Source organism: Suncus etruscus, chromosome 9 (assembly GCF_024139225.1).
Source record: "Suncus etruscus isolate mSunEtr1 chromosome 9, mSunEtr1.pri.cur, whole genome shotgun sequence".
NCBI lineage: Eukaryota > Metazoa > Chordata > Mammalia > Eulipotyphla > Soricidae > Suncus > Suncus etruscus.
The window spans coordinates 18,037,685-18,054,822 of record NC_064856.1 but is presented as its reverse complement, the minus strand read 5'-3'; the positions used below and the strand labels follow the sequence as shown (position 1 = coordinate 18,054,822).

General features: G+C 47.6%; 1 protein-coding gene across 3 annotated transcripts in view; it reads right to left on the bottom strand.

Annotated features, from left to right (window-relative positions):
• GGT7 (gamma-glutamyltransferase 7) overlaps nt 1-17,138 on the bottom strand; it is a 35,806-nt gene that overhangs the window by 12,310 nt on the left and 6,358 nt on the right. For all 3 annotated transcript variants that reach the window (XM_049779190.1, XM_049779192.1, XM_049779193.1), the window contains exons 2-8: nt 5,824-6,059; nt 5,421-5,572; nt 4,047-4,164; nt 3,060-3,127; nt 2,775-2,848; nt 2,268-2,464; nt 291-378 (exon numbers count right to left, since the gene is read on the bottom strand). In XM_049779190.1, coding sequence (XP_049635147.1) covers nt 291-378; nt 2,268-2,464; nt 2,775-2,848; nt 3,060-3,127; nt 4,047-4,164; nt 5,421-5,572; nt 5,824-6,059 — 933 coding nt within the window. The remainder of the gene's footprint in view (nt 1-290; nt 379-2,267; nt 2,465-2,774; nt 2,849-3,059; nt 3,128-4,046; nt 4,165-5,420; nt 5,573-5,823; nt 6,060-17,138) is intronic.

Sequence of the window (17,138 nt, the reverse complement as noted above, 5' to 3'; positions counted from 1 at the left end):
CTTAGAAAATCTTCTTAGGAAGGACTGGGCAGTGAGACTAGGGCTGGGTACTCAATTAAGAATTGGAATAGCTCAAATAAAGAAAAGGGTCATTTCAATATTGGGGTGATGGACTCTAGGACTACATCAGAAGATAGGCTGGCTCTGGCTTACTTCAAGAGGAGGCTGCCCAGGCAGTTTATTGCCTCACTGTCTGTCCTGTGACTATGGGGAAGAAGCTCCAAAGGATGTGGTCATGGACTTGGAGATTTGTCTTGAATGGGAACCTTGGGAGTTGGGGGAGAGGTCACCTCTGTACACGCCACACACAGGTTTCTCCACAAGGGCACTATAGTTGCTGAAGTCCTCTTCAGTTATGACTCCCCCTGCATGCTGGGCCTGCATAGGAGAGAAAGAAGGTACTTTTCTAGAGCATATACTTGGATCACAAACAAATGGGATTTTTATAACCCTCATGACTCCTGAAATACCCATCATAGACTCCATTAGAGGCTCCATTCAGACATAGGAAAGTAGACATGAGATAGAAAGTGAAAGATGTAGACCAAAGTCTGCATGGTAGAGCCTTTGGACTCAGTGGGGCTCAACACTCAAGCTGGATCTCTGCTTGTCTTTTCAGTGAAGGCCATTTGGGTGACCTCTTACCACACTATACCTCCAATGCCCAGTGTTGGATCTGGCCCATAGCACATGCTATGAGAAGACAGAAAGAGTGAGGGGCCACTTTAATTCTCTGAACTGTGTGGTCGAGGCAGACAATAGTATTACACAGATCAGAGGACCACTCATTGGTCTGTGTAGTCTTAGCCTGGATGTCCTTTACCAGTAAGAGTTTTGAACTAATATCAGAATTCACTCCTGCCTCAGACTAACCTTGGGGGTTGGCTGATAAGACAAAGTATCAGTCGTCCCTACTCTTACTTCCTCAGCCCAAAGTCACTGGTGAAGAAGACATTTCTTTTTGTGTGTGTGTGTTTTTTGTTTTTTGGGTCACACCCGGCAGTGCTCAGGGGCTACTCCTGACTCTATGTTCAGAAATTGCCCCCAGCAGGCTCGGGGGACCATATGGGATGCCGGGATTTGAACCACCATCCTTCTGCATGCAAGGCATGCTATCTCTCTGGCCCCAAGACATTTCTTTTATTCCCTAAAAAATCCAAGGGCTGGTTTGAGAGGTGGAATTGTGGGCACAGGGAAACTAGGGCTGAACCCTGATTTTTCATGAAGCTTGGGAAGGCCAGATTAGGCCCTTGTACAGCCTTGTACAGGCTGACACTCAGTCTGGGAAACCTAGGATTACTTATTCATTCATTATTTATTGTTTTGGGGACACACCTAGAAGTGCTCAGAGCTTACTCCTGACTTATGTTCAGGAATCACTCCTGACAGGGCATGGAGGACCATATGGAATGCTGGGGATTGAGCCTGGGATAGAACATTTAAGGTGCTGTAACTCGATTAGTTACTCCTATCCTCAATTAGTGCTAATCTGATTGATCTCTAGCTCCAAACATTGGTTTTTGCTCATTTGTTGTTGTTGTTGCATTTTGTTTTGTTTTGGGGTCATACGCAGAGTGCTTAGAAGTTGCTCCTGGCTCTGTGTTCAAAAGTTGCTCCTGGCAGGCTTGGGGGACCATATGGGATGCTGGGATTTGAACCGGGTTCTGTCGTGTGTTGGCCTTGTGCAAGGCAAACGCCTTACTGCTGTGTATTGCTCCAGCCCCTTTGCTTGGTTTTCGTTTGGTTTGTGGGTCATACTCCGTAGTAGTAAAGGCTACTACTCCCTGTTCAGTGCTTGGAGTAAGGGGAGGAAGATGGGAGGGTGGAATTTACAGACCATATAGTACCAGGATTGAATTTCTACCTCTCACAGACAAAAAAATTAGATGATCACACTGAGCAATTTTTGGTTCCAGAGGTTAGTTTCATCTTTTCTAAAATGTCAACCAAATATATATGTATATACATGTGTGTACATTATACATATATATATGTGTATATATATATGTGTATATATATATATATATAAACACACACATATATATCAAGGGAAGGACAGGAGAAAGGAAAGAATGGAGGGAATGAGAGAGGAAGAAAAAGGAAGAACTGAAGGTGGGAGGTTGGTGGGAGGAAGGGAGGAAGAAAAAAGGAAAGATGGGAAGAAGAATAAAGAGAGAAGGTAGGAAAGGAAGGGAGAGAAGGAGGGGGGAAGGAAACAGGATGGAAGGGAGGAGAGAGGAAGAAAGCCCATTCTACCCCACACTCACCTCTGCCACCATTTCCAGTGTGAGGTTGCCTCCAGCATAGAAGGCTGCAGGCCCAAAGGTGCCCAGTGCCTCTAGCACTGCAGCCAGGTCAGGCCGATGCAGCACTGCCCCGGGGAGAGGTGGGCGGCCAGCTGGCAGGAAAGTCTCTCGGAAGCGCTCAGACACATTGGGTGGGGGCTGCTCCGCCAGGGCTCGGGCTGTCAGCAGGGATGAAAGTTCAGGCTGGGGGCACCAGGCCTGACTGAGGGCTGAGATTTGCATTAGGTGGGAATGGATGAGGATGGCAAGCCCAGCCCTGAGCATTGGTGGCAGGGATGGCCGAGAGAGAGTGGCACTGATCCCATCTCCCACATTGGAGACTTCCTCCTGGTGGGGTGGAGTGGGACAAGGGGGAAGTTTCTGGAACAAATGGTAAGAGAGGTGCCTTCTGATTTGGGCTCTGTACCTCAGAGGTTCTCCTCCCTATCCCTCAACCTCCTGGTTTCCCCACCCCTAAGCCCGACTGACCTAGATCATGGGTCACGTTGAAGCCATCTTGCGCCACCGCTGCTGCGAAGGACAGGACTTGGGACCATGGCAGCCTGGAGGGGGGCCGGAGAGCAGGGGGTGGTGGAGGTCCTGAGGGAAGGAGGAGGGGTTCTGGGGGAGGGGGGGTTCCTGGGGAGGAGAGTCCTGGCAAGGGAAGGGGATATTAGGAGGGGGAATTGGGCCTGGGAGAATCAGGAAGGTAGGAGAAGGCCACCAGAGACGTGCAAACAGAGGTTCCCAGTCCCCGGGGGAGAGTGTCTTTACCTGCCATAGAGCTGGTGTGCTTCATGTAGTCCCTTCACCATTCCAGGGACCCCCACCAAGAGCCCTGGCTGGGCAAGGCCGGCAGGCGAGGGAGAGAGGAGACCAGGTCACTGGAAGGGGGGGTGCTGGGCTGAACTCCGCAGAGCCCCAAGCCAGGGATGGGGGGCTGGCACAGGGAAGAGACACAGGCCAACGGTCCCAGAGGAGGGGCAGGCTCATCCAGCAGCATCCCCCCATCTCCCTGACTTCTGCTTTCTCTGCTGTAGCTGAGGGGCTTGTAAGTGAATCAACTCATTGGAAGAGCCAGGACAGTACAATTAGATGCAACTCTTTCCACATAAATCAAGTCTGTATCTGCCTTTCAAAAGAGGGGATGGGGACTTTCACTGAACCTTTTCCTGATCCTATCACCATTCCTGCTTCTGGCCAGGTGTGGTTTCCTCTTCTGCTCTCAGTGGAGAGTGGCCTGCCTTACTCCAGCACTTCCTCGCCAATCTTCCATTGTACAGTTAACAGGCCACTGAGAGGTGACTTAGAGAACAGCAACTCCATGACATATCAAGTTGCTAGTGACCTCTTTTGGGGGGGGGCACCCTGAGGTGCTCAGAGGTGATTTCTGGCTCCCAGCATGTGACAGGGAAATGATGCAGTGCCACAGAATCCCTCCAGATCTCCCACATGCAAAGCATGTGCTCCAGTTCACAGAACCATCTCCCTGGCCCCTCAGTGGCCTTTTTAATTTCTTCCTATGTGCCAAATCTGAGAGGTTACCAGAGAAATAGTGTTGCTACATCACATGCTAGCAACTATCCAAAACGTTTTTCATTATTCCATGGGGGGGTGGAGGATGTGTAGCTCCCTCTTGGATCAATATTCCTTTTCTCACCTCCATGGTAAATAAACAGCAATAGGATGGATTGGCAGGAGGGCAATGAAATGAAACTGTTCCCATCCCCCTGTGACCATCTCTTCTAACCAGGGTCCTACCTTGGTCTCCCAGGATCTCTGCAAGGCCTCTTCCCTCAGGGCCCCAGGTGCAGACTCCCGGAAATCAATCAGGTGGCTCTCATTGCGCCGAATGTCATGTACCAGCATCACTCCTCCACTGGGAAAAACAAGGGGTGGTGGTGGGGAACAGTGAGGAGGCCCTTATTGCCCAATTGCTTCTGGTTCTGTCCATGCTCAGGAGTCCTGGGCCTGCATATCCTCTCTTGTAGGAATTCAGAGACTCAGCCACAGGGTGGGCAGTGAAATAGAGGACTGAGAGCCCAAAGTTTGTGAACCTCTTCCAGATTAAAGTCACCTGAGACTTTAATCTCTCTTTAGGGAAAGCCCAGAGACTGGGAGAACTGGATGTTCTGCCCCTGCCTACACCCCAGACCATAGCTGGACTTCTGCCAGCTTCCTGCACCTGCCTCCTGGGTATGTCCCACTCCCCATCCAAGACTGAATTATATAAAGACAGACAGTACAAGCCAAAGGAGAATGGATTTGGTTGTAGGGCCTGGGTGGGGCTGGAGCCCAGATAGGAAGGCTGTCAGCTTGTCATTTATGGTGATGTGTTTCCACCTGGGATGGGGGTGACATCTGGGATGGTTGACTGGCAAGCAGGAAGGACAAATGGTAATGGCTGAGACTTGGCCACATGAATAGCACAAGTGCCAGGGAGGGCACAGCTTCCGTCAGTTCTGGGTAATTATGGCCACCAAGAAACACGGGGCCAGGTCTCCCTAGTCTGGTTGTTCAAGATATCTGGACTTCAACGACCATTTTCTGCTTAAAAACAAAAGCAAAATTAAAATAAATTGAAGTCTATGAAAGAAAAGTGTATATGTACAGGTCAAATCAGTCTATGTGTGGGTTAGGAGGAGCTGTGAGTGACCAATGTTAAATTTAGCATTTTAAGATTTCTAGGCTGGGGTGTATTTCAGGAGGATAGAGGGCCTACTTTCACTAGACTTACTGGATTTATTTTTTCTCAAGGTAGTTTTGAATTCCCCAAGTCAATGCTACCTTAATTAATTACCCACCTGGGTACCTGAGTTTATAGTTTACAAAATCCTTTCCCCGTTTAATTAAATTATTTTAGTGTCAGGGATCAAACTCGGGACCTCACATATGTGTTTTTCCAGTTAGACCAAACCAAAACAAAACACGAACAGAACCAAACCTGGAAAGATTTCTTCCCGTTTCTAGATCAGGAGACCAGGGTGAAACCGAGTGGTAAGAGAAAATGCAAAATAGGGGGCCCCACTTTCCCCCCTACTTAGAACTTGGGCGCTCCCAGAGAAAGCCTACAGACCAGGCCACAGAATAAGACCCTGGGAGACCCGTCTCCACAGCGAGTAGCTCCTTCCTTACCCGCCCAGGCCAGAGCTATGCGGGGCCACAATCCCCAAACACAGCGCTGCTGCCACAGCCGCGTCCACGGAAGACCCCTGCGTCTTGAGTACCTCGATGCCCAGCGCTGTGCACCGAGCGGAGTCTGTCACCACAGCGCCTTGGTGGAAGATCTGGGGAGGAGGGCAAAGGGGCAGGCGGGGGCAGTCGGAGCCTTCCTCTCCCCAAGCTACTCCATTGACCCCAGAACTTATCTATCCCAGGGCGTGGGAGCGCAGCCCTCAGTGTCCTGCACTCTCCCAGCCAGGCCTCCCTCGCTCCTCTGTGCCCCTGGGACCCTCCCTCTGGGCCCTTCCTCTCCACCCACCCCGGCCAATTCGCACGGGTTCCCCAGGCCCCGCGGCTCCCCCCTCCTTCCCCTCACCTGGGGGTCTCCAAAGTAGATCTGCATGACGAGCGCCACCGTGACGCCCGTGGCGAAGGTGAGGCAGGCCGTGACGATGACCGTGAGCCCGTCCTGGCGGCAGGAGCACTCGGACGCGGCGGCCGAGAAGGGGTCCTTGCGCGTCTCCCGCAGCGGCGACCCGTCCTGACTGCCCATCTCCGACGAGGACGAGGGCAGCCGCTGCAGCCGCGCCGACTTCAGGAACGAGTCCGGGTCTGCGGGCGCCACGAGTGGGTGGGCGCGGGGTCGGTCTGAGGGCCCTCCCGGGCGGCTTGCCCCTTCTCCCCGCCCGGTGGAACCAACCCCGCTGACAGCAGGACTCACCTCCCCCGGGTGGCCGCACACTCCCCCAGCCCACATACCTCGGAGGGATTGGGAGGCAAGAGACAGGGACCCCAGCAGGGCAGCGGAGCGACCGGACTCCAGCCCCTGGGCCAAATTTCCTGGGACCCGGCGCCCAGGGCTGAGAACACTTCCTGGAGAGGCGGGGGGTTGGACCCTGCTTGGAAACCAGATCCTACCCCAGCTGGGACCTGGTCGGTTGGGCTGGCAGGCAGTTCCCCACACGGAGCAAGCACTTAAGACCCTGCCGGGGCTGTCCGCTGAATGAGCCAGCTCCAAGGGCCGACCCTGGCTCTGGCTCTACGCTGGTTGCCAGGGGAAAGCAGGTCTCAATAGTTCCTGCCCTGGTGAGATTCGCAGGATGGTGAAGAAAAAGGTTGAAATGCGAGAATAATGGAGTGAGTTGGGAGCTTCTTAGCTGGGGAAATTTCACACACAGACAGACACACCCCACACACAGAGAGACACACCCCACTTCTCTCTCTCTCTCTCTCTCTCTCTCTCTCTCTCTCTCTCTCCACACACACACACACAGAGACACACCCCACACACAGAGAGACACACCCCACTTCTCTCTCTCTCTCTCTCTTTCTCTCTCTCTCCACACACACAGACACACCCCACACACACAGAGACACACCCCACTTCTCTCTCTCTCTCTCTCTTTCTCTCTCTCTCCACACACACACACACACAGACACACCCCACACACACAGAGACACACCCCACTTCTCTCTCTCTCTCTCTCTCTCTCTCTCTCTCTCTCTCTCTCTCTCTCTCTCTCTCTCTCTCTCTCTCTCAGGTAGATCTGGAAAAGAGAAGGGACCAGGTAGAGCAAAGCATGCCAGCCTGAGTGAGTAGAGTGAGTAGAAAGAATACACACTTCCTTTCACAGTGCAGGCAAAACAAACTGGATAAATCACACACACACACACACACACACACACACACACTTTTAGCAGAGATCACATACATACAAAAACACACACACCCTTTCAGATGAGATCTCTCTCTCTCTCTTTCTTTCTCACACACACATAAATACACACACACCCTTTCAGCTGACACACACACACACACACACACACACCAGCTGAGATCCAAGGCCGGCCTGCCTGCCTGAGTACACACACACACACACACACACACACACAACCTTTAAGCTGAGATCCAAGGATGGAAGGAACCAGGTAGAGCAAGGCCGGCCTGCCTGCCTGAGTAAGTAGTGTATTTCAGAAAGAAGGAATAGCAGGTCCAAGGGCCCGAAAGTAGCACAATAGAGAAACAAACACACAACAATAGAATTGAAGAGATAGTACAGATGTTAAGGTATTTGCCTTGCATGTAGGAATCCCTGGTATCACATGTTCCCCCGAGAGGTAAAGAGATAGTATAACTAATAGGATGCTTGCCTTGCATGTCTGTTGATTTCTGGCATCCAATATTTTTTCTCAAGCCCCTCTAGGAGTGATCCCTGAACACCAGTGTGGCCTCAAAACATACCCTTCCCCTCAAAAAACATGTGGCCCCTTGAGCATTACAGGGTATAGACCTAGAGCACCACCAGGTGTCCTTGAGGTTCATGAGAATCAATGGAATGATTTTAGTAACTTCTGACACTGAAGTATCTGGGCAGCATCATATTCTTAGGCCCTTGAAGGGAACTGCTGACCTGAGAATCACTGGGAAGGCCCTTAGGCTTTCTGAGCATTGCTTAGGAGACCCAAAAATCACACACAGAAATCCTAAAAAAACCAAGGCCTGGGTGGTTCCAGAATAGCATGTAAGAGAAAGAGAAGTGGGTGGAGGTCAGGCCAGACATTGTGAGGTTTCCAAAGTTGTGATTTTTCCAAGTCATAAGAAAATCTTTTGCAAGAACTGAAGTTATCTGATTTTTTTTCTTCTTTTGACTTTTGGGTCACACCTAATAGCACTCAGGAGCCACTCCTGGATCTGTGCTCAGAAGTTACTCCTGGTAGGCTTAGGGGGCCATACAGGATGCTGGATATTGAACACAACTGTTTGCAAGGTAATTGCCTTCCCCACTATTGCTCTGGTCCCTGAAGTTACCTGTTTCATGTTTAAGTAAGTTCCTTCTGGGATTGGGAAGATGGCTCAGAGGGCTGGAGCATGTATTCTACATTTAGGAGGTCTAGTTTGATTGCTGGCACAGCATGGTCACCAGAGCACCAAGCAGGAAATTGCCCCCCACCTCTGGACACGAGCCCAAATCAAAACAAAACAAAAAAACCTGTAAAATTCTTGGGACCAGAGTGATAGCACAGTGGTTAGGGTGTTTGCCTTGCATGCAGCTGACCCAGGTTAAATCCCTGGCATCCCATATGGTACCCCTGAGCCTACCAGGTGTGATCCTAAGCACAAAGCCAGGAGTAACCTCTGAGCATGGATATATTGAACTTAAACTCAGGTCAGTAAATAGTCTAAAAGTGCTGGACATGGGGCAGAGAGATAGTATAGCAAGTATGGAGCAACACCCTGAGAACAGAGCTAGGGAAGGCCTCTGAGTAGCACTTATTATGGCCCCAAAACAAAAGCCGCTTTAATTTTAATTAATTTTTAATTAATTAACTAATCAATTAATTTTTGTTTTTTGGGTCACACCCGGCAGTGTTCGGGGGTTACTCCTGGCTCTACGCTCAGAAATTGCTCCTGGCAGGCTCGGGGGACCATAATATGGGGTGCTAAGATTCAAACCGTTGTCTTTCTACATGCATACCTCCATGCTATCTCTCCAGCCCCAAAAGGAAGAGTGTTACTTTTGTCTTTTGTTTGTTTGTTTAGGAGTCACACTGGATGGCGCTCAGGGGTTCCTCCTGGTTCTGCAGCCAGAAGTCGCTCCTGGCAGACTTGGGGGACCATGTGGGAAGTCGGGATTCAAACCGTGGTCTGACTCGTCAGGTCAGCCGCATTCAAGGCAGTCGCCCTACCCATAACACCATAGTCATTCTCGTTTTAATTTTTTTTTTGTTTTTTGTTTTTGGCCACACCCATTTGATGCTCAGGGGTTACTCCTGGCTAAGCACTCAGAAATTGCCCCTGGCTTGGGGGGACCATATGCGACTCTGGGGGAATCGAACTGCGGTCCTTCCTTGGCTAGCGCTTGCAAGGCAGACACCTTACCTCTAGCGCCACCTTCCCGGCCCCTTCGTTTTAATTTTTTACTCTTATCCAATGCTGGTGGGAATGCCGTCTAGTTCAACCTTTATGGAAAGCGATATGGAGATTCCTCCAAAAACTGGAAATCGAGCTCCCATACGATCCAGCTATACCACTCCTAGGAATATACCCTAGGAACACAAAAATACAATACAAAAACCCCTTCCTTACACCTATATTCATTGCAGCACTATTTACCATAGCAAGACTCTGGAAACAACCAAGATGCCCTTCAACAGACGAATGGCTAAAGAAACTGTGGTACATATACACAATGGAATATTATGCAGCTGTCAGGAGAGATGAAGTCATGAAATTTTCCTATACATGGATGTACACGGAATCTATTATGCTGAGTGAAATAAGTCAGAGAGAGAGAGAAAAACGCAGAATGGTCTCACTCATCTATGTTTTTTTTTTTTTTTTTTTTTTTTGTGGTTTTTTGGTCACACCCGGCAGTGCTCAGGGGTTATTCCTGGCTCCAGGCTCAGAAATTGCTCCTGGCAGGCACGGGGGACCATATGGGATGCTGGGATTTGAACCGATGACCTCCTGCATGAAAGGCAAACGTCTTACCTCCATGCTATCTCTCCAGCCCCTCATCTATGGGTTTTAAGAAAAATGAAAGACACCCTTGTAATAATAATTTTCAGACACAAAAGAGAAAAGAGCTGGAAGTTCCAGCTCACCTCAGGAAGCTCACCACAAATAGTGATGAGTTTAGTTAGGGAAATAACTACATTTTGAACTGTCCTAATAACGAGAATGTATGAGGAAAATGGAGAGCCTGTCTAGAGTACAGGCGGGGGTCGGGTGGGGAGGAGGGAGACTTGGGACATTGGTGATGGGAATGTTGCACTGGTGATGGGTGGTGTTCTTTACATGACTGAAACCCAAACACAATCATGTATGTAATTAAGGTGTTTAAATAAATTAAAAAAAAAAAAAGGGAGGGGCCGGCGAGGTGGCGCTAGAGGTAAGGTGTCTGCCTTGCAAGTGCTAGTCAAGGAAAGATTGCGTCCACGGTTCTATCCCCCGGCGTCCCATATGGTCCCTCCAAGCCAGAGGCAATTTCTGAGCGCTTAGCCAGGAGTAACCCCTGAGCATCAAACGGGTGTGGCCCAAAAAATACCAAAAAAAAAAAAAAAAAAAAAAAAGGAATCTGGGAGCCAGAACAATAGCATAGTCACAGCTGACATAGGTTTGAGTCCCAGAATCCCGTATGGTCCCACGAGTGCCTCCAATAATGACCCCTGAGCACAGAGCTAGGAGTAACTCATAAGAACCACCAGATGTGGCCCAAAAACAAAAATAAAAGGGAAAGAAATCTGTCTTCTGGAAATCTCCTTCAAAGATCAGTCTTCTCAGGGCTGTAGGGACAGTACAGCAGGTGGGGCATTTGCCTTACATGTGGTAGGCCTGCGTTCAACCCCTGGCATCTTATATAGTCCCTCAATCACTGCATGAAATAATTTCTGAGTGCAGAGCCAGGAGTAACCCCTGAATATCACCAGGTGTAGTCCCAAAACAAAACAAATCAGTCTTACTTTTCTTAAAACTCATTGTTTTCCTTTTCTAAATTTCAGTTATTTTTGACCAAGTACTTAGTTTGGCTTACATACTTCATTTACAGCTTAAATGGAGATGATAGCATCTGATAGATGAAATGACTGTGGCTTACCTGAGAATGTCAGCATGGCTTAGTGTCAGTCAACTTAAAAGAAGTTGTAACTCATTTATAATGTGGAATGATCACTTAAATACCCAGGACTCAAGTCACTGTATTTCCCGAATAAAAGTATGTTTATGAAAAATAAATCAGTCCTAGGGCCGGAGAGATAGCACAGCAGTAGGGCGTTTGCCTTGCAAGCGGCCAACCCAGGACCAACGATGGTTTGAATCCTGGCATCCCATATGTCCCCCGTGCTGGCCAGGAGCGATTTCTGAGCAGAGAGCCAGGAGTAATCCCTGAGTGCTGCTGGGTATGGCCCAGACAACCAAAAAAGGAAAAGAAATTAGTCTTGTCACTTGATCATTCAGCACCAGCACCATAATCTATATAAAATATTGGAATTCATTCAACAAACATACTAGCACTGTCCTTTGATCCTAGAGGTTTCTAAAGAAGTACAAAAATTGACTTTGAACTTGTATTTATAGATATTGACAGTATATTAGGCACTTTACATGTATACCTCACTGACTTTTTATATTTCCATAATTTTATGAGATATGTTACATAGAGAGTAAAAGATGAAGAAACATGTTGAGAAAAGGAAATATTGCTACTTAAGAGTATTATGGGGCCGGGCGGTGGTGCTGGAGGTAAGGTGCCTGCCTTGCCTGCGCTAGCCTAGGACGGACCGCGGTTCGATCCCCCGGTGTCCCATATGGTCCCCCAAGAAGCCAGGAGCAACTTCTGAGCGCATAGCCAGGAGTAACCCCTGAGCGGCACAGGGTGTGGCCCAAAAACCAAAAAAAAAAAAAAAAAAAAAAAAGAGTATTAAAAAACAACAACAGGGGCCGGAGAGATGGCATGGAGGTAGGGCATTTGCCTTGCATGCAGAAGGTTCGAATCATTGGTTCGAATCCCGGCATCACAGATGGCCCCCAGAGCCTGTCAGGAGTGATTTCTGAGCATGGAGCCAGGAGTAACTCTAAGCGCTGCTGGGTGTGACCCAAAAACCAAACCAAAGCAAACAACAACAAAACAGTAGGGAGCCAGGGAGATGGCTCAAGGGCTGAACACTTGCCTTGCATATATGAGGCCGAGTTCCATCCTCAACATGGAAAAGCCAACAAAAAAACTATGAAATTAGAAAAAAACCTGAGTGCCAGAGCAATAGCACAATGGTAGGGTGTTTGCCTGATACACAGCCAATCTAGATGTATGGTGGTTCGAATCTTGGCATCCCATATGGTCCCCTGAGCCTGCCAGGGCAATTTCTGAGCACAGAGCTAGGAGTAACCCTTGAGTGCTTCTGGGTGTAACCACTCCCCACAAAAAAGAAAAAAATTGCTTATGTAAAGGCCTCCTTTTTTGATCCACATAGCAGGAGGAATCATTTTTACTCTCAAAACCCAATTCCAGGGGCCAGAGAGAGAGAGAGAGAGAGAGAGAGAGAGAGAGTAAGGATCTTGTCTTGCAAGCAGCCCACCCAGATTATTGGTATCCAATATGGTTCCTTGAATTACCAGGAGTAATTCTTGAGTGCAGAATCAAGAGTAACCCCTGAGCATCACTGGATGTAGCCCATAAAACTAAAACCAAAACATAACTAATAGGGCCAGAGTGATAGTACAGAAGGGAGGGCATGTGCCTTGCATGCAGCTGACCAGGCATCCCACATGGTCCCCTGAGTCTACTACCAGTGATCTCTGAGTGCAAAGCCAGGAGTAAGCTCTGAGCATTTTTAGATGTTAACCCCCTTCCCCACAGAAAAACCACCCAGCCTTAGGAGCTTGAGATTGTACAGGAGTTAAGATTCTTGCCCATGTTTAATCCCTGGTACTGCATAGTCTCCTGAGCACCACTAGGAGTGATCCATGAACACAGAGCCAGGAGTAAGCATGGAGCACCACCAGGTTTCATCCAAAAACCAAAAAGGACACCCAATCCCTGAAGCTAATTTCAGTTGATACTTGATAAATATTATTATTTGTTTTTGGGTCACACCTGTAAGTACTCTGGGACCACAGCATACCAGGGATTGCAAAGCATTCATTCCAGTCTTTGAGTTTTCTCGCTAGCACCAAGGTACTTGTCTTAAATATGTTTTTATCAGTCACATCAGGGAATCTGGGGTTGAAACTGATATTTCATCAGAGTTGGATCTACTCATCAGTCCCTCCCTTTTATTCCATCAGTCACTAACATTCAACATAATATTTACTGTGTGCTAAAGTGTAAAAGGTAGGGCAATAATGCCATTGAGTTTACACATGTAAGAGCAATGTCAGGACACTTGGAAAATGTTAGTTTGGGACCAAATCTTTGTGGGCAAAGATGTTGACTTTAACTTGGCTATTCTTTTTTTTTTGTTTGTTTTTTGTTTTTTTTGGGCCACACCCGGCGGTGCTCAGGGGTTACTCCTGGCTGTCTGCTCAGAAATAGCTCCTGGCAGGCACGGGGGACCATATGGGACACCGGGTTTCGAACCAACCACCTTTGGTCCTGGATCGGCTGCTTGCAAGGCAAACGCAGCTGTGCTATCTCTCCGGGCCCTAACTTGGCTATTCTAAGCATACTGTTTGCCTAGCCCTAAACTAACTATCGGGAGGAGCTGGATAGTATAGCAAGTAGGGTGCTTTTCTTGCACACTACTGCGGCTGACCTGGGTCAATTCCTAGCATCCAACATGGTCCTTCGGGCACTGCCAGGAGTCATTTCCTAGTGCAGAGCCAGGAGTAACCCCTGAGCATTGATGGCTGTGGCCCCAAAACATAAAGAAATAAAATTTATTTGGAGACAGCTCTTCAGTAGGTATCTACTTTTTATCTTGTTTATTTTTTTTCAGGCCACACCCCTTTGATGCTCAGGGGTTACTCCTGGCTAAGCTCTCAGAAATTGCCCCTGGCTTGGGGGGACCATATGGGACGCTGGGGGATCGAACCTCGGTCCTTCCTTGCTTGCAAGGCTAGCGCTTGCAAGGCAGACACCTTACCTCTAGCGCCACCTCGCCGGCCCCAGTATCTACTTTTTTTTAAATTTTTGGCCACCTCCACCCCACCCCGGTGGCGCTCAAGGCTCTGTGCTTAGAAATTACTCCTGGCAGGCTCGGGACACCATATGCAATGCTGAGAATTGAACCTATGTCTTTCCTGGGTTGGCCACATGCAAGGCAAACACCCTACCGCTGTGCTATCATTCCAGCTGGGCATCTTTTTTTTTTTTTAAACTTGTTTAGCTATCTCTCCCCATTCCATTTTATTTAGATATTTTTGCTTGTTTTTAATACTCACATGGCAGTGTTCAGGAACTATTTCCAGGTTGGTGATGACGATGTGCTGAGGGTGGGTGATTAGGGAGGGATCTCAAAAGATCAAGTGGTTTCAGAGATTGAATTTGGGATTCCTACATGCAAATTATGCTCTCTGATCCTTTGAACTAGTTCCAAATTTCTTTCAGAGAATACCATCTCCACTCTTTCACTCTTTATTACCTCTTTCATGGCCAGAATAAGTGTATGTCCTGGGCTATTAAATTAGAATAGGCATCTCTGAACAGTGATTGGTTAAGGGACAGGCATATGTGACCAAAAATAGGCCAATGAACCAAATTTGGTTCTTTTGCAGAAGCTACTAAGACAAAGAGAGGCTTTCTTCCTAGCATTGCTAAGATGGAAGATATAAGATATAAGGCAGGGGCTGGAGAAATAGCATGGAGGTAAGGCGTTTGCCTTTCATGTAGGAGGTCATCGGTTCGAATCCCAGCGCCCCATATGGTCCCCTGTGCCTGCCAGGAGCAATTTCTGAGCCTGGAGCCAGGAATAACCCCTGAGCACTGCCGGGTGTGACCCAAAAACCAAAAAAAAAAAAAAAAAAAAAAAAAAAGAAAAAAAAAGATATAAGCCTATTGCTGCTAGAGGCAGCCCCCATAAACTAGAAAGAGCAAGCCCATAATAAGGAAAGGAAAGCAAAAGACAGGAAAAAGCCCATTCCTTTTAAGTCTAGCTAAGAGCCTGGAGTCCCTTATCTTTGAACTTTTCAGTGTGGTACCCAAGAAAATTATCCTTTTTATTAAGATTTTTAAATTACTTTTATTAATATTTTTTATTATGATTATGTCCATTTTAGATGAGCGTAGGAATAATGAACATAGAATAAAATAGCTTGGCAAATCTAGAGTTGAAAGGAGAGATGTTGGTAGGGATATAAGGTTATCTGTCCTCACTTTGACTTATCCCTTAAAAGGTAAAATTGCTACAAATATTTGACTCAGAATAACATAATCAGAAGGGCAATATGATAAATAAATTGGAATTGGTGAGAAAAAGTAGCTAGAAGCCAAGGAGTTATATAGTTAAGAGGGTTATTTATTTATTTATTTATTTATTCATTTATTTTTGTTTTTGGGCCACACCCAGCGGTACTCAGGGGTTATTCCTGGCTATCTGCTCAGAAATAGCTCCTGGCAGGCACAGGGCACCATATGGGATGCCAGGATTCGAACCAACAACTTTAGGTCCTGGGTTGGTTGCTTGCAAGACAAACGCCACTGTGCTATCTCTCTGGCCCCAAGAGGGTGATTTTCTTTTGGTTTTTGGGCCACACCTGGCAGTACTCTGGGTTTACACTTGGATATGTGTTCACTCCTCACATGGCTCAGGGGACCATATGGAGTGCCAGGGATCCTGCAAAGTAAACCTCAACTTGCAAGAGGATGGTTATAGATCGTCCCAAGAGGAGTAACTGATCTAAACTGTCAGTTTAGATCAATATTCCTCAACCTTATTCCAATTGTGGCACCTTGTTTCCTTCTTGTGGTCCTCCTGTTCTACTGGCTGGCACCGCTAATCTAATTCTGTGCTTCCCCATTTAAGTGATTTTAACCTCTGGTCTCTCTGGGTTATCAACTGGGGCCTATCGGAAACCACATGGCCCCTAGTTGAGAAAAGCTGGCTTATTACAGTAGTGATGAGGAGATATGGAGATGGATTTTGGAAAATATTTATAAACGAGACAGAGAATTTATGTTTTGATTTGGCTATTGGGCTACACCTGGCAGTGCTCAGGAGTTACTACTGACTGCACTCATGAAACACTCCTGGAAGTGGAACACAGTTTTCCGGGGATAAAATCTGAGTTAGGGGGCTGGAGAGATAGCATGGAGGTAGGGCATTTGCCTTGCATGCAGAAGGACGGTGGTTTGAATCCTGGCATCCCATATGGTCCCCCGAGCCTGCCAGGAGTGATTTCTAAGCACTGCCGGGTATGACCCCAAAACAAAACAAAAACAAAACAAAACAAGTTGTCAGTTGCTTGCAAAATAAACCTAACCACTGTACTATCTCTATGGCCCCAAGACAGAGAGCATATGATTATCATTTCAGAAGTGAGAGAAAGAAGGGAATTTAAAGTAGCTTCTGGCCTTCAATCTTGAAGACTGGATTAATGATAGTATCATTAAAAATGACATGGTGTGGGACTTAAGTACAATAGGCCGAAAACTTGCCTTGCATGGGGCTAATCCAAGTTCATCCTCAGCACCCTATATGGTCCCCTGAGCCTTGTGAGGAGTGATTCTGAAGCACAGAACCAGGAGTAAACCCTGAGTAACATCATATGTGGCTTCCCCCCCAAAAAAGAAAAAACAAATAAAAAGTAAGCCAACAAACAGAGGAATGACAGTGTAATGGTAGAGGAACCAAGAGATAGTATAGCAAGTTGAGTGTTTACTTCTCACACAGTTGACCCAGGTTCAATTACTGGCACCACATCACATATAGTTCCCTAAGCACTGCTCAGTGCAAAGCCAAGAGTAATCCCTGAGCATTGTTAATTGTGTCCCTCTCCCCCAAAAAGAATGACATAGTGGGGCTAGAGAAAGTACAGGAGGTAAGGGACTTATTTTGATGTGCCTGCCCAATTTGATCCCCTGCACACAATATAGTTCTCCAGCACTATTAGATGGCATTAGTAAGCACAGGGCCAGGAATAGCCCCTGAATGTATACCATTGAGTGTGACACCAAATAATACTAAAATTACCCAAAAAATGACATGGCTTCCCAAAATACAAAAACAAAATCCGGTGATGCTCAGGGGTTACTCCTG